We start from the raw sequence: 22,711 nt of genomic DNA on the forward strand, positions 1-22,711 counted from the left end.
CTCAATCGAATGTTCATTAGGGACTCATGTGTGATCAGCCTCACAAGCAAATAACTTGAAGCCAGAAATAGATTGTCTCTGTCCATAACTGATATGCATTATGTAATTGGACAGAGAAAATTAGGTTGTTACTTATTACGGCAATAAAAACACTATCCTACAAGCAAACATGAGCTACTTGCTGTTTGCGAGTCGGCATGGCGGCTTTAGGGAAGAGACCTAGTGAAGGACAACATGAGAACTTGGGTCAATATTAACATCCAACATCAATAAAAAAAAATCAATATTAATTTTATATAAGTGTATAAGTATATGAAACTATATAATTTTCAGGCCAGTCCTGATAAAGACTGCAGATATTAATATCTGTATTGGTCCTGACACTTTAAAAAAATTCTAGATCTGCTATTGGTCACAATAGCATAAGGGCAGATCTATTCAGTGTAATTCTATGCTTATGTGCTCTGAGCAAAGTTGTGTTTTATTACTTATTTTACATTATATTTAGAATTCCTAATTGTATTTTCTGAAGTTTGTTGCAGTTTATTTTTACATGTTTTTTGTCAGTTTCAGTTATAATTTTTTTTACATTGGCTGTTTTATTCCTAATTGCACTGACTGAACAAATTAAAGTTGAATTGTTTTTACGTTTGATGTTGCTTGTGAAGCTGTAAATGTGCTGTGCCGGTGCAGAGTTATCAAATAAATTTGTAATTCAGTACATTTATGCCTATGATTGAAAAAAAAAAAAAAAAAAAGTAGAAACGTTTTAAGACAATTCAGCGATGTTTTTCTGTAATGGTTTGTATTGGCTGATATTAACTTTAGATATCCGTATCGGTGCCGGAAGTGACAGGAGAGGATCGGCGCATCCATCCCTGTAAAGACTTAAATTAATCTGAGAAGGCAACCATTTCAGCCTTTTCATACCGTTTCAACCAAATGCTAAATTTTATTTGCAAATAAAACCAACAAATGAAAAAAAGATGGATTGTTATTCTTCAGCAGCCATTCAGACAAACAGATGTAAACAGACCAAAAGGGTTGGACCAGAACCCCCGCACGGCTGAAAACTAACTTGGCAGATTAATAAGCGCCACGGCTCCGTCTGTCCTGCTCATTGAGTCACCGACTGAAACAATATGACCTTTCTGCCAGCCCAAACTGGTGGAGCTGCAGCCCTCATACAGCTCTTTCACTAAAACAGAGGGAAGACAGGAGTCAGGGGGCCTACCAGCCAGAGAGGGGAGTACGCTGCGTGGGTCAGAGGTCATCAGTCATCCTTCTCTGTCTTCTTTCTCTAAAGCTCAGTGGAGTATAAAATGTGACTGCTCACACAGACATTCAAGCAAACGCTCGCCTCCCTTGCTCCAAAAATACTGAATGGAGCTCAGCTGAGACGACCAGGCAGATGGGTTGAGTTCACTTTCTGTGGGGGATTTCTACTTCCTCACAGCTGCTGCTCGCTTCTCTCTAAAGACCTTCAAAAAGTCTCTTTTTGTCCTTGCAGTGCATCTAAACTTCTTACTCTACTTTATTTGACAAGTAAACATATTTTCTTATTTAAAATTCATTCTAAAAATTGGGTTTTAACCAGAATTGGATGGTTTTTAGTTTGATCCACCCCTGTAATGTAAACTGGAAAAAAAATCCTTTCTTGCATTGATTCGTGAACGCAACAAACCTAAGCTCTACCAGGGACAAACTAACAACAACCCTCTTCGGTGTGGAAGGTTCTTACAGTGGATTTTACTTTGCTGAATTCAAAGAGGACCAAACTGATACACAGCTGACTTTAGCAAACAGCAAGAAAGCTAATTTAGTAAACCAAATTCGTTGTTATATTTTTGATTTTTAAATTTTGTTCTGTAACAAAACTTGGTGAAATTAGATGGAAAGCTTTTGGATAACTCGCAGTCAAAGTAAACTTCTGATTAAAGTAAGTTATGCTAATGGTAATAGACGAAGCTAATTACTAATGTAAGTAAAGAAAGGTTAAGATATACATTATATTATTTTTACATAGTTTCATGTTATGTTTTACAGCGACTGCAATTCAACAATCCACAGTGTGACGACAATTAGCTCCTAATATAAATAATAGGCCTGGAGATTTGAAAATAAGACAGAAAACAAATAACAGAACTAAACGCCCCTCCAGTCCAGTGGGTGGCGGTAATGTACTCAAAGGGTGTTTCTCCAACATTTTATGCCTACCATAATATCTCTATGCAAAACATATAGTCACCAGTGCTAACGTTAGCCATCATCTTCTTCCAGACTGGACTCAGCCCATAACATCCCAAATAAAGGGAAATATAAGTAGATATTTATCTGACATGATCATTAAAGTGTCCATGTTTAATTACTAATTCAGTCCTCAACCAAATTTATTTGCCTAACTTGTGAAATGTCAATATTTGAGCCAAAAAAGAAAAAGTGCAACCACTAATAAATTGGCTAGACAAAAAGATCAAAGCGTAATCACCACTTGCTACTAAAATTAGTAGAAATGTGTCAAAACCTTACAAAAAGCAGGGATCAAAATTCAGTTACAAATCTCCTGTTTGGTGCATCTTTTTGAAACAAAAATACAAAGCATCATCATCGCCACAAATTCCCGTTTTAATTCAGAAAAACCCAGAAATACTCATAAAAACAAGATGCAAAGTTTAAAAAAAAAAAAAAAAAGTAAATAAAAAGTCTGGCCAAACACTGTATCACAATGGTCCAGCTGTCCCTGCTGGCGGTGAAGAGGAAGGGTTTTTCCCAGCAGCTGTGATGAAGTGCGACAGTCTCTCAGGTGCAGCCTCCATCCAGGCAGGCACTCAAAAACACACTTACTGCAGCAAGAGCTGAATCAGCATTCTCATCCCATTACACCTATCTACTGCCTTGGCTGCTGCTTCAGCACATGTGTGCAAGGGGGCGAATGCGCCACAGAGCTCAAAGGAAAGCAGCAAAACACGAGCTCGGCTGCATGTTAGTTGATGCATGTGCATAACCGCCGTGTCTGCAAACAATAGCCGCCATTGTGACCGGTCCGCTGATTATTGACTCCGTTTTGGCCCGAAGCGGCCACCGATGCATATTAATGTTCGACTGCGTTATAATGAGAAGTCAAAGTGTCGCGGCGGTTCATTCCTCTGCCGAGTTCGCGTAACAACAGGACGGTTTCGCCTGTGAAAATGCCTGGAGACAACCTGAGACTGGCCGGTCGCCGTGGCAACCACACAAGCCTGCAGACTCTCAAACAAAAGCCCAAACCCGCGTGCTTACACGTTTGGGCAACACGAGTTTAAGAGCACGCACACACGCGCACACACCCACCCCCACACACTCACACGCACACACACACACACACGCACGCACACACACACACGATGCGCGGCTATTTCAGCAGTGCATCATTAGCGGGAACCACACAACTCCTGCTTAAATTGAGCTCACAAAGTCTGGCCCTTGATCAAAATATCAACTCTCGCTAGAAGTAGTAGGCAATATAATTTTCACTTCGGTTTAAGCCCCATTTTGTGCGCCATTAAAACCTGTCATTAGCATCTTTACCACAGAAAATAAAAAGGACAAACATAAGAGCTTTGTGTTGAAAACAGATGCTAATAGCTGCTCTAGCTAGCGGTTCCGAAGTAAATAACTTTCTAGCCATTTTTTTACGCAATGTTTTTGCTGTTTCTCACACAATATTTGGTCACCAGCTTAGCTAGGCTATCACATGTTTTTAGGACACCTTCAAGGAAATTATGGAATCAAATGTCACGTCTCGAAGCTGCACTACTGGCACACACCGTTATTGTTAAGTCTTTAGTGAGGAAACTAGCTGTTAGCTGACTGAAAAGTCAATAGAAGCTACATAACAGCATACAGTATATCTGTTATTCAGATTCAGTTTGTAATTAGCTATCTGAAGTAATGGTCACCTGTATGAGAGGGATGGACAAAGAGTAAAAATAATAATAGTAATAATAATAATAAACATCTAACACACATTTATAGCTGCAAATAAAGTTCCTGTTAATGTCTGATTTGTTTTTTAATTGTCAAATGTGAAACCTTCTTAATCTTATTTTAGGAATGACAGAAGTTACTAGAGTTATCAGGTTTTGTTTTTCACTCCAATGTATTTTTATTAGTCTATCTTTAAGCAGTTAAATTAAATGAATGAAATATGAAGATTCTTATTAATATTAATCTAAATGAAAACCAGACAGCAACAGCTTTACACATGTAGAGGAACTAATAACTAGATGGTACGGACTGCTGCTGTGATGGACAGGAATGCCTGACTATTAGGGATTGGCCAATTATAGCACACACTGCTTGATGAATAACAATATAAAAATTTTTAAAAAACATTTAAAATATCTAACAGCAGAAAGAGTCACAACATTGATATAGTGCTTATTTGCAAAAAATCTCTTGCTAAACATAGTGATATAACCTTCACACTCATGATGCTACTTCCATATTCTAAAATATGTCCATCATTCATTTATAGATCCTTGTTAGACACGTTTTTTGTATATACCAGCAGACAAGATTACGGCAGCTTTATATCTGAAAACCCAAGTATCCAGTGTGCCTCAGTAATGTTTTATCTTTCCTGTGACGTCTCTATATTTGGTGTGACTGCAAACAAATAGGTTTGTGTCCCGACTGACACATGCCTGACCAGGCTGATAAGAAGATGGGGCCCTTCTTCCGATATTGCAGCACACAAATTGGATGCAAATTTAACTGCAGATGCTATTCAAATAAAGCAACCAGTCATTGTGTGAACATCTTCTCGGTTCAGCAGTTAAGTGCAGGACTGCCCGACTGTACAACGGATGCTCTGTCAAGTAAACATCCACAAACACAAGCTGTGGCTCAGGTTGGACACCCTGCATGTGCACAGTACGAAGAATCAACAAATCTTGAAGTCTAAACATAAGAACGTGAGCAACCGCAAAGTGGCAGGAATTGGACAAACAAGAACAAATCTGTCATCTCAACGACCTGAGTCACGTCTGAGCCGTCAGTGGCAGCAAGCCGTCTGACGAGGCCCAGTCCAGAGTCAGAAACCAGAACTCTTGAGTCAGCTGGAGCTCGGTTTGCCAGAAAACAGCCGTGTGACGCGAAGGCAGCGGCCCGGCTCGTTAGTGATGCCGGTTTGTGCAGGAGCAGCGTTTTCCCCGCTGCCGGCTGTCACCTGACCACAGGAAGTGCTGAGCTGGGAGGAGCTACGCTCCACTCGAACAAAGGAGACTTTCAGCAACTCTGCACATCAGCAGGACTGCATGCGTCCAGTTGAGGCTATTGTTCTCGTGTTGACCATTACTGTCCAGCTAACATGAGCTTACCACAGGTACATCATGCTTTAAAGCAATTTATATTGCCTTAAAGGGCTATTTTCTGTTATTTTATGTCCACTGCATTTGATCATTTGTAAGTTCAAAACCCTCAATAAAAACTTTATCTCGCCATTTTAAGTTATTATAAATTGGGACATAATTTTACATTTTTTACAACATCCACTCTGAAAACAATATATGGACGACAAGCCAAACCTGGACTGGACTATTTTACACTAATTAGAGACTCTTTTCAGACAAACTATGCGATTAGTGAAATCTTCGTAATGACAAATCTTTGTTTACTCAGAATATTACAAAAATTGTCTTATTTATAGTTACAAATTAATCGTAAACAGTAAGAACATTATACAGATTTTTGGGAGAAACATAAGTCAAACATTTAGGGGAAAAAATTGTTACCCCATTTTGGACTTAATTATCATTAATTAACATCCTTCTAACTTTAAGTTTTGCTTTCATCATCACTATATTTAAACCAAATGTTCTGCACTAGTGATTCCTCAGCTTTTGCACCTTAAAACATGCACCTCATAGCATAAATAGTTTACAAGAAAAAGTTTACATGTGGCTCTCTGGTTTATTGTATATTTTGGAAAGTCAAATAACTTCCTGGTGAGGAGAAAATAAAAAGCGCAAAGAAGTTGGTGTGTGTGTGCATTTTTTGTGTCGGCGTTTTGAAACAAAGGCAATTTTCTCATACAGAAGCCGGGAAATTTTCAGAAATAAACTGAAAGTCTGCTCCAACGGCCGAAAAAAGAAACAAAAACAAAAAAAACGAGCATCAGCTGCAGTTCAGCTAATCCAAGGAGAAGTGAAATCTTGAAAGCTACAGCGGCTTGGTTTAGCTTGAGCGAGAAACTTCCCTCAAAGTGCTTATGTCGCATACGTCATGAGTAACCCTCCCTGGAATCGGTCCAAGCTGCTGCCGCTGCTAATCCCCACAATACACTTTAATTCAACACTGATCGCTACACGAGAAAACCTTTTTCCAAAACACCCGTTACATAAAACCTTTATCTGGATGAGTCATTGCACTTACCACAGACCAAGAAGGTAAAAAAAAGGAAAAAAACGAAGAAATGGAGTCCGGCGATGAACATCAGTCATTTCTTCCAAACTTAATGAAAATAAGTTCACATGTCAGCTTGCATTCTAACATGGGACTAAACATGTCTGGACCCAAATATATAAATAATGTTTTTACACAAAAATAACTAAATAAAATACAACTGATCTGATAGAAGGCAACAAATAAAGCCAGCCGTAGCGATGGACAGGAATAACTGTTAGGAAATTACAGGGTTGTAAAATTGAAAACCAGTAAAGACAGAAGTCGAGGCTCTGTTATATCACTGTATTAGCTACAGGTTTATCAATACATAGAGGAAGAGAAGAACCCTGGGAGGAAAGCAGAGACATGTGCTGGACCGAGTCCAGCTCCAGGTAGTAGGATTACATCCTCCCTGTGGTCCTTAAGCCACCAGGACAGGCTTTAAGACTTTCAGATTAAAGTAAAATATTCTGGAGTTCAAACAAACATACATAAAGCATTGGAATAATAATGCAAGTCCTGAAATATATCATCGAATTGAGACAAACCAAGATTGTAGAAAAGCGAATAAATCCTCAGAGAGGTAAAAAATAAAGCGGGGAGCTGATTTTAGCTATTTAAATACAACAAACTGAAATGCTACCATCACCAGTAGAGCTTAAATCCACAGTAGCATTAAACATGCACCTTCCCACAGAAGACAGTTTTTACATCCATCACTGTTTGTGTTTTTTTCAGTGAAACCATGCAGAGCTGTAGGGTTTATTCTCATAATCACAGATGGCCTGGTGCTTTGTTGTGCTGCTTAACCTGTTCAGTTCGGCACAATTTCTGATCAGAAGTATGTGTTAGTGTTAGATGAGCACTTTCATGGGAGATGGAGACGGGTTATCGTTTTCTATGAAGTGGAAATTTGTGAGGTAGATACTAAAGGTCAAAAGCACATGCCCATTTCATGACGTTATAAAATCACAGCGCCAACTAGTGGCCCGGAATGACAACCACAGCCGGCTCAGTGTGTCTTAGCCGTGCCGTCTAAACGTGGAACGTTTCCCCTCAATCAACAACCAGAAATGCAGGCAGTTTCCAGGCAGCAGTCTCGTATAAACAGTTACTAGTAAAATGTCTTGTCACTCTTGTTTTACAAATGTGTGCTGTAGTTTACAGGGGTGTAACCCTCAAAAAGTGGTAGCTGTGACCCTGACCGTGATGTAAGACTAATAATCCACCAGGAAGCACATCACAGGAGTCTCTCTCCATGCCAAGGCTTCCAGCTTACACAGCAACAACCAGCAGGCCTGCCTTCCTGTCGCTCGGGGTGACCAGGTATCAGTCTGTCCAGGGGGCGGTACCTGTTGCGGTGTGTAACAGGATCTGCCTTGAGCGCTCACAGGGCTGCCACTGTTTACTGTCAAACATGAGGCGACGTCGAGAGCACGCAGCTCACTGTAGCAGGAAGCCAACAGGGAGAGACGTTACTCTCCGCTCGCTGTACCTGCAGCAGAGTTCACATGTGCAGACGCCATCACACACACCAGCATCAGCAGGTGTTTCGAACGCCCGCCAGGGCGTGAACTCTGATCCGAAGTACGGGTGGATCCAGAGATCCATAGTTGTCACCGACTGAAATTCAGATGATCGACAGTCGTCCCGCTTAACCGCAGCAGAGCAGAGAACCTCTGGCCTCGATTTTCGTCACAAAGTTTTCCAAAGAGCCATTAACCCAAACCCGACGGAGCATTACAATCATTCTGAGCTCACAGGAACACACACTGCCACGCACTGTGGCTTTAACCTCCGACTATTTACTTGCTCCCGCTTATCTTGCTGTGACCACCTAGGCAGGCTGATTCACTGCAGTGAAGCTAACTCCGTCTGAATTAGCCTTAATTGCCCACAGTGCAAATAAACCTGTAAGACACATCCTGTCTACATTGTTCAAATGCCGTGATTGTCCATTTATGACTCAAAGCAAACAAGAAAAAAATAAAATAAAATAATTGGCACACACCACCCTCTGCGCTAACACAGAAGACTGGCTTCCCGGAGGATTTTAATATGCTCAGTCTGCAAAAAGGCAACCCTTTTTTTTTGTTGCTGTACCTAAAGTCATCTCCACCCACATCTAACAAAACAAAACAGAGATAACAGGGAGGCAAGCAGGAGATTTTTGATAAAATATTTCAAGGTTGTGCTTCAGGAAGATCTGAATGATAACACGTCTAGTGCCGTCTGACTTCTGCCACATAAAAATACCTTTTACCTGCTCTGTCGTCTCTACCATCCATTGTGGTTATAGACTCTCAGCAACAGCAGCAGTCATCCAGAGAAGAGGAAACCGTTTCTTCATGTTGAAAGAGATACACCGATAAGTTTAGTGCAGACAACGCAGTCACAGCTATTAGATAAAAACAAAAAAAAAGAGTAAAACAAGTAGAAGAGTTAAGAGTGCCGATGGCATTCCTTAAACAGAAAACAAGCTAATTTAGGACACCAGCCACATAAAGAAGTGTGATCTGTGTCACTACAACGCAAACGATAAGCATATTTTCAAAATTTACTGACACTTTTATTGAACAAAGTAGCATTTGTAGCAATACGAACAATATGAACAGGTTTGGGAGTTTTTAAACATTATTAACTGGAATTTATAGTGAAAACGATCATTCAAAATCTTATTATGATGAGAAAGTTATCACGATAAATGATATGATATAGGCCTAACCCCGGTTGCAATTTCGTACATTTTTTAAATTAGATTATTTCACTTAGAATTTTTTACAGAATAACATATATATATATATATATATATATATACACTGCTCAAACAAATAAAGGGAACACTTAAACAGGTGTTTAACACTTAAAGTGTTCCCTTTATTTTTTTGAGCAGTATATATAGAACAGACAAAAACAAGTCAACAATACTTAAGACAAAGGCTGTTAATAAACCTAATACCTTCCCACAAACAATAAGAAAAAAATTAATAATAAGAATAAAAATAAAAAGTTAAATAAATATAAAAGGGGCGTCGGGGGGTCAGTTTACATCATGATAAATATGAACTGAGAAAGAAACTTTAAGTTAAATATTTGTGGCAACACATCAAGATAATGTGACTAATTTGATACATTTCGAAGTGACAATTAAAGCTGCTATCTATTGACAAATCAAGCATGTTATAAAGGTAACACCTGCAGAGGAAGTGCGTTTGGATACGTAATACGCCGGGGGTTCGATGGGGTTGCTAAATTATTGACTCCGGGTCGACACGGCGACACGGAGAGGCCTCCTGAAGCCACTTCCTTTGTGCAGAGCCCTGAAAGCTCCTCTGTCTGAGCCTCTTCTTCCACTCACTGCCCCTCTCCTTCGTCTTTCTCCCCCTTCCTGAGCTCCACCCATCCAGCTCCTGAATGGAAAGGTGTGCCGCCTGCCTGCTTTTACCACGGTATCTGTTTACTTAAAGCCTTTCTTTGGAAATAACGGAGCGCACTGCAGCTGCTCCTGCTACCACACTCACGTGTTCACCAACTCTCCAAGTACTGTACAACCCCCCCTCCCCTCCCCGAGCCTTCAAAGAGAGGCTTCTCGGTGAGCCCATGCATTCTCGAGTGCATGTGGTTTGATTAATAGCATTAGCGGTGGAACAACTCGACTACATCCTTCCCATGTGGTGCAGTAACATTCCTTGGAAACATGCAGACAGATCACCTACAAAGCCCGCCTTTTGGTTTCCACGCTATTGGAAACATGTGACCAGACGTTGTGCAGCGGCTCCAAACATGACCAATCCCCCCACCCCAACCTTTTTTTTTTTTTTGGCCCTCTTTAAGCCCCATACCCTCCACAGGAAATGTACCTTGACCCGCCATCTTAAAACGAAGATATAATCGAAAATCCTCCCAGTCTGAGGTCTTTGTAAATATACAACACGCTCTAATCCATTGTGAGAAAGTGTCACAGTCCAAACCACTTCATCCGGCCCTCTGTGAAAACTTCATTAGATGAAATATAGCTGGGCTCCACGTTCACTTCTAAATTTGGAGCCTCGGCCTGAGAACATAAGCAATGCAAGAATTTGCATCAGTGCCCCGGCATTTGGAGCCGCTCGGATAAGAACGCTCATAATTGCTCACATTTGACTCTTCAAACAGCGAGTTTTTTTCTAAAAACCCAGCTGTAGCGCTGAGCAAGTTTTCACCTTCCTGACACACATAAAGGAGACTCTGTTCAAGGGTTGGGGAATTACAGCAACGGCAAATGAAAATGTGACAGAAAAGACAATTAGGAGTTTCCATTTTTGACAGCGTTCTCAATCACTAGAATGTGTAATATCATTAAGAAACAAAAAAAAACAGAGGATCCACATCAGGTCAAAAGATATTTTTCCTAAAATCCCCTAAGTCTTTAGAGAACATCATCTGAGATTCATTAGGATTTATTTTTACCCCACTGCATTCCTCCGTTCTTCATCCCAACATTAAAATGCCGGACTTTGATGGACCGTCGATAAAGACACCCGACAGCAAACTATGTTGGAGACGATATTCCCTTCAGCTAGTGAAGTAAGGGAATTCAGTCCTATTCAGAGGTCTTGTGAGATTACTTTTCCCAGCTTTTGAACTCAGAAGCAGAACAAACCCCTCCAGAACAGACAGGGTGGGATTATGTAACAGGGATTAGACACAGGTCAGTATCATTTGCTTTACCACATACCATCCACCGGTTTCAAGTCTTTCCAGAAATACACACAGAATTTGGCTGACGACCAAAGTTGTCCAATTTTCAGCTTGATAGACTCTGAGATTCTCAAATCAGACCTTTTTCAAATCAGTAAAGGCACCTTACTAATAACCATCAGGTCGCCGTGACAATAGGACTTTGGTACGGAGAGAAGGAGGAAGAACAGGGAGGTAAAACAGAGAGACAGAAAACATTACGACAGTTCTGTGCTTAGGTCTGGTTTACATGGATCGAGAGAGAGCAACACGTCCAGCAGGCAACAAAAAGGCTGAACCGTTACAGCAAAGTTGATCCCTTTTATTCTTGTGAACATTCTGTAATGGAACATACAAGTTTGGAAATGCTGATAACTTTGTGGAAATATAAGTTCAGGCAAGGAAGCCTGCTGCTAGCAGTGCTAGCAGTGCCAGTTGCTAACACAAGATGCTAATCAAACTGTTTTTTCTACAACTGTTCTCTTTGGGCGTTTCCACACTAGACAGTCCGGTAGACTGTGTTCAATTGGGGACCAAAACTTGCAGCTGGTACGGTTAGCTTTCACACCGCACTGTGTAAAACGATCCAAACCCTTTGAAAAACCTGTTCTCCCCCTCACCTAGAACTACTGAAGGAAATTACACAAATGCCTCTTAAAAAGACATTGAGCGGAAAATGTAAACAAAAAATGGAGTGGCGTCAGATATTTGTAGGATTTCACTTTTGCCCTCGGTAGCAAACCACGACCCATTTGTCCCGCTAGCGCTAGACTTGCTTTTGATTTGGTAACATTTATCAACCAAAGGTTTGTAGACGCCAGAGTTCGCCTTTTTGGTCCACATCAGTTCGGTTGACACGAACCAAACTTTCTAGACAAACAAACTAGTGTTTGATTAAAGCAGTCTAAGCTAGGCTGGTGTGAACGAATCGTTGAACAGAATGGGACGCTTCCGCTGCACAAACTATGAATAGCTAATGATCGCAGGAAGGATAGAAATATGTTTTTACAACTGTTTATACATCGTTTTAATTTAAATTAGCTCAAACTGCTGTTGCATCTCCACTGAATTTGTCTAGTCAAACAGAGAAACCTTGACCGTGTCTACACAGAATCAGCTACAATATCTCCAGTGGGGTAGAAGAGAGCTTTGTGGATCATTTCAAGCTTACGGGTTGTTTGGAGTCAACTGACAGCCATTCTGCATTCTCAGAGAAATATTTATCCTACCCCATACACATAAAACTTCCTGTTATGACTTGAGCAGATGCTCAACAGAGTCAGCGAGAGTGTCAGAATGTATTTCAGTAAACTTGGGAGTCTGGCTGAAGCATTTCTCAGACAGACGATACAAGCACTCGGCTAAAAGAGCAGTCTGAGCTATCATGAACGATGAGAAGGCCAGACAGGTCAAATACTTAACGTTTTCCAGGGAGAGATTAGATCCAATGCAACAGATGCAATGAAAATGTGATAACATTTATCTTTTGATGATGATGATAAAAAAAAACAAAAAAAAACTGAGCTCTCACGGTAAGAAAATATGATGAGCTTCACACACATTACACAGGTTTGAGACTCTTATTTATAAGTAAGAGAGGAAGTAGTTCTTGATTTGTTGCGCTGTGCTGACAGAGTTCATGACGATTGGTCATTGAGCATCAAGGGTTCAATTTCCAACATCAAGACCACCGCTGCACAACTGCCCCGTCTCTCTCTGCCAAGTTCCTGATTGGTAAGGGCCACAAGAGCCACAAAAAGTTGAAAAAGAGAGAACTGAAGATGATGCACCCCATTAAATCATTCGTATGGCAGCTTTTTTGGGTATTGATGATAAAATGGCAAAATACAATTTATTTGGAAGGATGCTAGTGGCTAATCGTTAGCTGCTAACACTACTAAAGTTGGCATCTGCTTTGTAGCTTGGAGAACTAAAGCGCCACGTCACAATCTGAGATTTAGGAAGTGTTTATTTCTTGGTGAAAACCCCCCAAAAGGAAGCAATTACAAAGTCTTTTTGTGTTGGGGATCCTTTAGAAATAGACAAAACCAAAAAGCGGACTAAATGCACTTTTGTGCGTACCGCCGAATGCGCTTTAAGAGTGGTAAAAATTTGACCAACACAAGCAGTTCATAAGCTGCAGCAAACATTTTTGAAACAGTTGCCACATCCTGCTCTTGTGGCTCAGAATAACCTAAAATTTCAGAAATGATGTACCTGTATTTTAAGTGTGAGGTTCTTTTTAAGTTTCACACCCAGCATGATCGGTTTTCTATAACAGTGTAAATATTTAACACAAAATGCTTTTTTAAACTTTCACTTGTGGCTGCAAAAATGCAATCATATTTGGATTTTCAATTAAGGCTCCAAGCAAATGACAAAATATTCTATTTTCTACCTCCTTTGTTTTTCTTAGTATTTTTGTTTTTGCTAAAAGTCAACGAGTAACTGCGATAAGATATTATGATTTTCATTATGGACAAATTCAAGCTGACAAAACTTTGACATTAAATACTGTGCATCTTGCGGGGACACTTATAAATTTGAAATACAATTTTGAGGTAGCTTTTGAGCTAAATGTTAAAATCTGCTGTATGACGGTAGCAACTGCATTGACTCCACATATGAACTTTTAGTCTCTGTCTGCTGACATTTGTATGATGCACAGATGGTTTTCAGGTACAAAACACAACTCTTTCTAAAAAAGCAAATTAATGCTGTGTCACTCCTGTAGTTTCCTGTGGCGTCACTGCCGTTCCGACGCTTATCTGTTGTTTTAAAAAAAGCGAGGTTTTCAAAAGGCGAACTGGGGGGAGTTTGATGACAGGAAGCACGCTGTGAGGCGGCCGGGGCTGACATTACACATCCTATTATGCAATCTAGCAAACAGATGCCGTTGTGGGACAAAACATGCAACTCCTTTTGGTTCTTTTACTAGAGCTGAGGCGTCATACGCAGTCACTCATGTGCTGAGTCAGTTTCCTGGACACTGATAGTGTAATTTCAACATTCCTGAACACAAGGGAACTAAAACCCAGCTTTCTTTTTTACCTATAATCTTGGGGGTTTTTTCATATCTATCCGATTTCTTAAAAATAGCCACCATTAGCTTTCTGAGTTTCTTTTTATTATTATTTCGGTTTACTGTTCAAATTCATTCAGCGTTGGATTAAAAATGACTCACTTTCATGGTAATTACTTATAATAATGCAATACAGGTTGTAAATCCTAATACTTTAAAACAGAAAAGAAGCAATTATTCCCACTGCTGTAAAAGAAAAAAAAAGAAAAAATTAATATACTGATTGCAAAAATTACAACATACAGAATATTGCCAGTTTATTTCAGCTGGTTAACTAGTTGGGCAACCTGCTCCGATCCCTAGCCTGCAGTCCGCTGCCTTACAGACATGGCATTAGCAGCTGAAATATTTCAAACATTCAAGTTTGCTGTTCATTCTAAAGTTTAACCGGATACAAAATAGCAATAAAAGATTCATAGCACACCAGACCAGACTTTGTAAAAACTGTTTTCCACTCTTGCAGACTTTATTTCCTTGCTGGATATTTTTCTTGATGTAAATTGTAATTGTACTAGCAGCCCCAGACGAGTTTAACAGGAGAGGGGCATCGGCTTATTTTGGGGGGCCAAATTAAACTATGTAGCAATAATGACATTACTCAATTAAAAGAAAAGGGTACAGTGGAGTAAAATTATTCTTATAAGAACCTTTTTTCCCCCAAAATGTTACTCAATGGAACAAGTACTACCCACTTTTGAACACAGACAACAACATCAGTAGCCTAAAGGCTACTAGTTAACAAACTTAAGGAGCTGTATTGATATTAGCTAGTCATCTTTTAGCTGACATTACCTGCATCCAGCAGCATTACTCAACTCAGTCTGTTAGTTTGGGGGAAAAACTGTACAAAGTTCTTTACGTTTTGCTGGTTTGCTGCCATGATTCTAACACACCTGAGTAGCTCTGCACGGCAGCAGCAGATTTGCTTCGCTGCCGAACAGGTGTAAACCCAGCGCGAGAGTCTTAGCACTGATGTCGCGTTTAAAGGCGGCTCGGAAAAACAGGTTACTAACAAGTTATTAACAACGGATTAAACAGTTTCAACTGCTGAAAAAAGTGACAGAGGAGGGCACAGATATGGGAAGTGCGGAAGCCCCTACTGTATCAAATCGAGATAGGAATAAAAGAAAGTTTGCCACTTTAAGGTAAAAACAAAGAAAAACACCTTCCAGTCCAGGGGGCCATGGCTGACTGAGTGGGCAATGCCCCCCAATGCCCACCCATGCCGCAGGGCCTGTATACTAGGTACAGTCTGGTATGACGACAATGAATAAAAACACTACAGTTTCACTGTATTACAACATCAACGCAAATGTATACCATGATCCAAATGTTTATTTCATTTATTAAAAATTTTTTTAAAATCCACTACAATTACTGACTGTACTGTTCAAGAGGTGAGACAAACAGCAGAATCTGTCTTTACTGTGACCCAGCTGACCAGCAGTCAACAGTGGGGCATCACTGTGTTACTCTGTACTTCATACAGACTCTTGAGGATCCTGCTACTTCCTCTTGCTTCTTATTAAAACCACTTCCAAACTGGAGGAATAGTATGACGGAAAATGTTAGCAATTTAACAACAGTAACCTTTTAAAACTTGGTAGCAGCTCGCTTCGTTTCCCGTAAAAGGACAATATTGATAAAAATAGTAAAATTCCAAAAGAGCTACTTTGAAACATTTTTCACAAAAATTTAAAATGTAGAACTGTTATTCCTCCAGAGGCAGTCCTGATCGTTCCCGTCTCTGCCTGTGGGGTCAGGATACATTTGACCTTTGGGTATTGACCAACAGCCTGATCATTTTCAGCAAAATCTTCTGCTGTCCTCCTACTTCTTCTTCTTTCTTGTCTGAAAGGATACGGTCTGAACTTGTGAAGTCAGCCGCTCTTATCTCAGACCTGACTCGCAGCCCGAGTTGGGAGACGTCAGCGCGGATTCATTGGGAGTGTTTGGAAAGTCAGGGTAAGGGTGTGGGAGATGGGAAGTAGGAGGCGGGAAGCTTACAGGCAGGGACGGTCCAAGGTACTGCAAACTCATGTCCTTATAAGGAGAAACCCAGGCAAATTAGCAGCAGTGGTTCACACCTGAACTCTTCCTGTCAGCTGGGAAAAGGCTGAAAAAAGAAAAAAAGATTGAACCCTGCAGCGGTAAGATGATGATGATGATACATACTGTCATAAAAGGTGTTAGCCTGCTTAGCGATGGCTTCTGTTCTTACTTTCTTGAGAAAACGCTGCAAATCAAACTAATTTCAACAGGCAACAAAACGTGAATAAATCCAAAAACGCAGTTTTGAACTTATTTTATTCAAAAATATGTCAAACCTCCTTGTTAAATTGTGATTAAGTTGCAATGAAGCACATTTTTTACACCAGCAACACCCAGAACTGATTACTGTCAGACATGCAGAAACAACAGAACCTCACTGACAACATGAAGTAGGCCATAAGAGCTCAGAAAGCAACAGGGTGCCACAAGCTACAAAAATGTATTGACTTCTATACGGAAAAAAGGTTCTAAGAGGCATTAGGACACATTGAGAGCAATTATTCATGAAAGAAAAAAAACCCACAGAGCTGAACCTTCACAGGAAAGGCTGGCCTGCCAAGGTTATCTAAGATTGCATCGACGATTCGTCTATATCACATGTGTCAAACTCCAGTCCTAGAGGGCCGCTGTCCTGCAGTTTTTAGATGTGCCACAGGTACAAAACACTGGAATGAAATGGCTTAATTACCTCCTCCTTGTGTAGATCAGTTCTCCAGAGCCTTAATGACCTAATTATTCCATTCCGTTGTGGTGCAGCAGAGGCACATCTAAAGGTTGCAGGACTGCGGCCCTTGAGGACTGGAGTTTGAGACCCCTGGTCTAGAAGGTCAGGAAAGAACCAGTGACAACCAAACCACTGCAGACCTCGGTTAAACTCAGTGTTAACGATGCAACAGAAAGGCAGAAACAGCATCCATGGGAAGTTTCAACGTGAAAACCACTGGTGACCAAAAACAACAAAGGGCCCGTCTAAGACCTCCATCTTTGAGGAAACATTGTGATGACACGCAACTGGAACTTTGTGGAAAGAGAAGGACAGCATTTCAGGAAAAGAAGATCACACCACCAGTCAAACTTGGTGGTGGTGGTTTGATAGCCTGGCAGCTTTGTTGCTTCAGGACCTGGACGTCCAGCCGTAGCCAACAGAACCAGTAATAATTCTGTCAAATAAGAGACTCTCTTCCCATCAGTTTGTGAAATTAAGCTCTAGTCCACTTAGGTGACGCAGCAGGTCAACGATCCAAAGTCTGCGACATGACCAAAAACAGGCCATGCAGAGCTGGCATACACAACTCATTATTTCTTATCACATATGGCTAGGTGGGTTTGAATTTATTTTCTCCTTGATTAATCAGTCAGTGGGCAAATGCTTTTTCACAAAACAGTAAATCATTTAGACTAAATATCAATGACGCTAATACGCAGTTTAGCAAAACATGTAAAGGTTGTGGCTTTAAAGTCAGAGCGTAGGTGGGGTCTGCAAAGACATTAAGATCGGGAGATAAGAGGATGCCAGCGCCTTTATTCCTGCACGGCAGGTTGGGACTTGAATGGAACACAAAATATTTAAGCACACTCCGACATGCTGGGGTTTTGTGCAAGAAAATTGCAGAAGCGGGGCCTGGCTAAACATCCACACCTCTCCGACATTCACTTCCCCTATTTCAGCAAAGTCTCTAACCGCATTAAGCGCGGTCAGGGCTGCTCTGGTTGTAAACTGTCCGCTGTCTCCTCATCGCCTCAAAAGGCTTTCTTCAGGCGAAGCAGAACTGAGCTAACTTCAGTTACGTTTGATTACAGATTGTCCCGGCTGTACTTCACTTATCTGTTCTTGGGCTTTGTTAGAATAGAGGGAAAAAAATACCTTCAAGGGCAGAAAACAGGAGCTGAAGAATGCAGGTTGGTTCAGAATTAGAATATTTAGCTAAAGAGAGATTGGGGAGGGAAAGATTCAGCAGACATGAAAGATTTTCAGGTTATCTGTTGCAAGGCTTACTGCCAAAGCCTGGAAGGAATTTAAGTGGTTTGTGTTTCAGCGTGCATCCCTCTCAGCCTGTAATTGTGCGTATGGTCGAATCACAACATAACCGCTTTATCATTGCGGAGTGGATGACTGAAACATTCCTGCTTTCTGATGGATGATTAGATCAGTGAGGGTCATGCAGGGACAGAAATATGCAGGTCAGCACAGGAGAAGGTATTTCTCCACGGCAATTAACCAATCTCTACAACCAACGTACGCACAACACCATCTCCGAAAGTATGGCATTTGAGCCTTAAAGATGCACGATAGGTGGACCAGTTGCAACTCTTGTCAGCTAGGGACAAGAAACCGAGGCTACAATTCACCCAGGCTCACCAGAACTTCACACTAACAGACTGGAAAAACAACATTTGGTCCGAAGAGTCAATTGTAGCTTTGAGATCCAGATTATGGGGTCAGAATCTGGTACGAATATAAAAGCAGGAGCAAAAGATCGCTATCAGGAGTCCCTGACAAACAATTTGCTCCCGATACCTTGAACAGGAGCATCAAAATATGCTACAAGCTAACTTATCAATGAGTAACACCAAACCAATAGACATGCTGTGTTAGCCTAATGAAGCTGTGTTTGCAAAGTCAGAGATGTCTTTAAAACAAAATAATAAAGCTACGAGAATTTCAGGTGACATGTTGGGAGAACCTTCCAGAAGCTTTCTTAACCGAGTCAACATCGTAGAATATCAGAAACGTCCACTGGGGTGAAGTATCTGTCAATATTTAGGAGTAAGTGAGAAAATAAGTGTCTTACTGCTGAAATGTAGTGTAAGGATACAGTTTCCAATCTTATGGTTGGTTTTTGTAAACAATCTTAAATAGGCATCAAAAGATAGGCCTTCATTAATCGTGGACAATAACAAATCCCTACATGAAAGCCTTGAAAAGCCATGAAAGTTTGTTGACTTTATTTTTTTAAATCAAAGGTTCTACAGCCAGTTGGACTTTCACTGAGGCGGGATCAACCCAATGTGGCATCATACTAGTGCCCAACATTTGGGCACTAGTACACCTTGTGCTCATCACAAAAAGGAATGTTTTTCTGTCACCCAATCAATGGAGTGTGTTGTGTGACGTCATTAGTCCCATCCCGACTGTACCGCTGTGCTGTGCATCTACAACTCCAGGAAACCCAGGAATGGTGAAGTACAGGTCAGCAGTACAGGCCACGTTTACAATAAAAACAGACAAAGCATCACAGTGAAGCCATCCACTGGCACAACAGTATGTATCTGGTCATGTATGCTAGCCAAGTAAAAAAACAGCCCTTGGTTCTACACTTTGCTTCGTACAGATGGTCCGAACCGTCTGTACCAGCCTCCGGGCTTTTGATTCCCAAAGGTGTGGACTCTGTTTAAGTTTTAACTTTCACCCCATCAGTAACGTTTGGCCGTGTCGTATGTAATGCGCCAGTTCGACACTACGACGCTTAGCAGAAATTGCCTACACCATAAACAGCATTCTCCTCTACCGCGGAGAGAGATGTGCCAAGCCGAACAAGGTGGCTGTTAATGTTACGGCCTCGTTTACTTCATACAACGGACAGACTACAGTTCCAAAACAGCGCCGATAATCAACGTCATCATTCACAACTTCTTCTGTTCGCTGATTGGCCCGGTTGAAATTCTAATGGAGAAATCCAGCTCAATGGAAGAAACCCCAGCTGAGAACTGAAGAGATGAGAATATAGTGGAATTGCATGGGAAAGGAATGGCCAGGCTACATGTATGCGGTCATGTATGCACAACTGATGCATGATGATGTGATGCTATCTGAGGAATGTCCAACATTCAAGCATGGAATCCCCCCCCCCCCAAAAAAAGAAAAGAAAAAGGGGGTGCTTTTACATAAGATTCTGCTCAGGGTCGCATGTCATGTAGGACCGTCTCTGTATTTCAGGTGATCCTAGTCCAGCTCCATTGCTTCAATGAAAGAGACGGTGTCCACCTGATGCACCACCTTTAGCCCTCTCAGTTCCCACTGCATTTGCTCTCAGGACTGGTAGCAGCCTGCGGATGACATAATCCAGGAAACTGGGAGCCGTGAGCTACCACTGAGCAAAAAGAAGAGAAAGAAAAAAAGGAAAAAGAAAGTTGGGAAAAAGTTTTTCCAAGTGCAGCGAGAGGGGCCGATTATTACCATTTTTGGGCACGCTCGCTCCCATGCAAGCCCAGCCCAAACCGCGACGCTTACTCAGATTCCACAGCGTTTTTCCTTCTGCCCCCCTTTTTTTTCTCAAAGAGGAGGAAAAGTATGTAACACCCCCTTCTCGAAACAGACCATTCATATCATACCCCTGTGTTAAGAGTGGACGGGGGGAGGGGGTGGGTGCGAGGGGGAGGGAGAAGCAGCTGTGAGGCGCGTGGGGGAAAGAGTTGGGACAATATATGGACGTCAAAAGCACAACAGAGAGTGGAGCACTTTTAGAAAACAAAATTACTTCTAAGCGACTCGAGTTGAATTTGAAATTAGGTTTTCCATAAAGGCGCGCGCACGGTACATGGTTGTTAATCTCGGCCTAGTCCAAGTCGCATCATAAACCAGATGACAGGAGGTGGCCAGTCCAACGCGTGGCTGACATCTGTTGCGCCCCCCGCAGCCCGGCTCACCTCCCCTCTGCTCCCTGCAAACCCATGCGGGCCGGTGGGCCTCCCTGCTGCAGGATGCTGCTTCCGGGACACATTTTAATTTTCCAGGAAGAGGGAGAAAAGTTTGGGAGAAGAAGCCCAGTTGATAAGGTCTCGCAGGTGTCTTTTAAAAAAATATATATTTTTTTTAAGGAGGCCCATAATCAAACTGTTGCCCACTTTGAGTCACCCTGAAGAGGAAATGTGCCCGCACTGCTGCGTGGCAACAACATTACCGCGTCTTATTGTGACTAGAAGCGGAGCAGACGGCAACATAACCCCCCCCCCACCACCGTCTCTCTCTTCCGCAGCCGAGGCACCGGGAAGTCAGTCAGTCTGTCTGTCTGTCGGTCTGTCTGTCGGTCGGGCTCACCTTTCTCTGCTGTTTCTCCCAGGCTGGGTCCAGGAGCAGATCCCGGTCCCAGTCATCTTCCTGGTGCATGTAGTCGTTCTCTCCGTCATAGTGTTCCATACTATCTGAACGCTGGCTGGATGCGGTCGCTCTCTGCTTGCGTCCCAGCGGGGCGAGGTGATGTTTTCGCTGCGGCTGTACGGGCTGCTCTCCTCGGTGTGTGTGGATGAAATTAACTGTCCAACCCCCGGCTTCCCGCTCGCTCTCTCTCTCTCTCTCTTTTCTTTCTTTCTCTCTCTCCTTTTGTCTCCCACCCCTCCAACTCTGCCTCTGCCTCTATCTGCTCTCCGTATTCCCCTCCTAGCAGGAGCAGCCCGCTGGAAGCTGTAGGCAGGTCTTGTATCGAAGGAGCGACAGACGCTAAAACTTTGCCTCAGCCAAATCGGAATCAATAACTGGCTGCTGTAATCTGATTGGACGACGCTCGGGACGGAACCCGCCCTCCGGTCTTCCATTGGATGCCGTGGCTGTCAGCGGCCAGGCTTTTAAGTCCAAGGTTGCATGCACAGGTTGAGCCAAACGTAAGACTTTATTGAGCTTTGAGAAAACTAACGGTGTCGATTTTTATACGAACATTGACTAAAAGTCTCGCCGTTGACCTTCTGCAGCAGCTAAGGCGGCGGACAGAAATGTTTGTAACACCGGACAGTGGCGGTACTTGAGTTAATGGGGTCCCGAGTGAGCCCTCCCCACCTTTCCTTCTGTTTTTTGTTTTTCACAAGACTCCTGCATAGTGTGGACGAGCGTGGGATTAAATTTCCCCCCTATTTTTCAGGTCTGAAAATGAAAAGAAAGGAGATCATGAGAACAAGTTTGTATTTTTCCTTCTACTGTTTGTTTCCTCTCCTCTTTACATTTCTCCATCCTTTCTTACACATCCTTCCATATCCACTTTCTTTGTTTTCTTCCTTGCCTCTATCTTTCCCTCACTTCCTGTGTCTCCTTCCTTGGGTCTTTTCGTTTTTGCAACCTTCCTTTTCTTTGAGTCTTTTCTTTTGTTAATTTCCTTGTCAGTTGCTTGTTATTATGCACAAGATGTGAAAAGCAAAAAACATTTACTTCCTTGGGCAGCATCGTCTATGTCAGGCATGACAATCTGCTGCAGGCTGCAGACTCTCCGTCCACCATGCTGCTTATCTTATTGGCATGCAAAGTCTGAATTCGCAACAGCTGGAAACATGAAAGGACGAGAACAGCATTCTATGCATCACTGTGTAATATCATTTTTGCACAAACCGATATTGCAACGAGCCGGACGTGGGTCAGCCTGGTGCCAAAAAACCCATCAAAATGGAGTTGTTGCGTTTTCATTTAAACAAACAAAACTCAAATTGTTTTAAAGAATCTGTGTTCAA

General features: G+C 41.9%; 1 protein-coding gene across 5 annotated transcripts in view; it reads right to left on the minus strand.

The window, feature by feature from the left end:
* Positions 1 to 21,711, minus strand: part of actn1 (actinin, alpha 1) — a 59,990-nt gene extending 38,279 nt beyond the window's left edge. For 3 of the 5 annotated variants that reach the window (XM_027999808.1, XM_027999811.1, XM_027999810.1), the window contains exon 1: positions 21,318 to 21,416. In XM_027999808.1, coding sequence (XP_027855609.1) covers positions 21,318 to 21,416 — 99 coding nt within the window. Of the gene's footprint in view, positions 1 to 21,317 lie in introns of all 5 variants that reach the window. The other 2 variants (XM_027999809.1, XM_027999812.1) reach the window with 1 other exon arrangement.
* Between the last annotated feature and the right edge of the window lie 1,000 nt (positions 21,712 to 22,711).

The sequence above is a fragment of the Xiphophorus couchianus genome, chromosome 19 (genome assembly GCF_001444195.1).
Source record: "Xiphophorus couchianus chromosome 19, X_couchianus-1.0, whole genome shotgun sequence".
Taxonomy (NCBI): domain Eukaryota; kingdom Metazoa; phylum Chordata; class Actinopteri; order Cyprinodontiformes; family Poeciliidae; genus Xiphophorus; species Xiphophorus couchianus.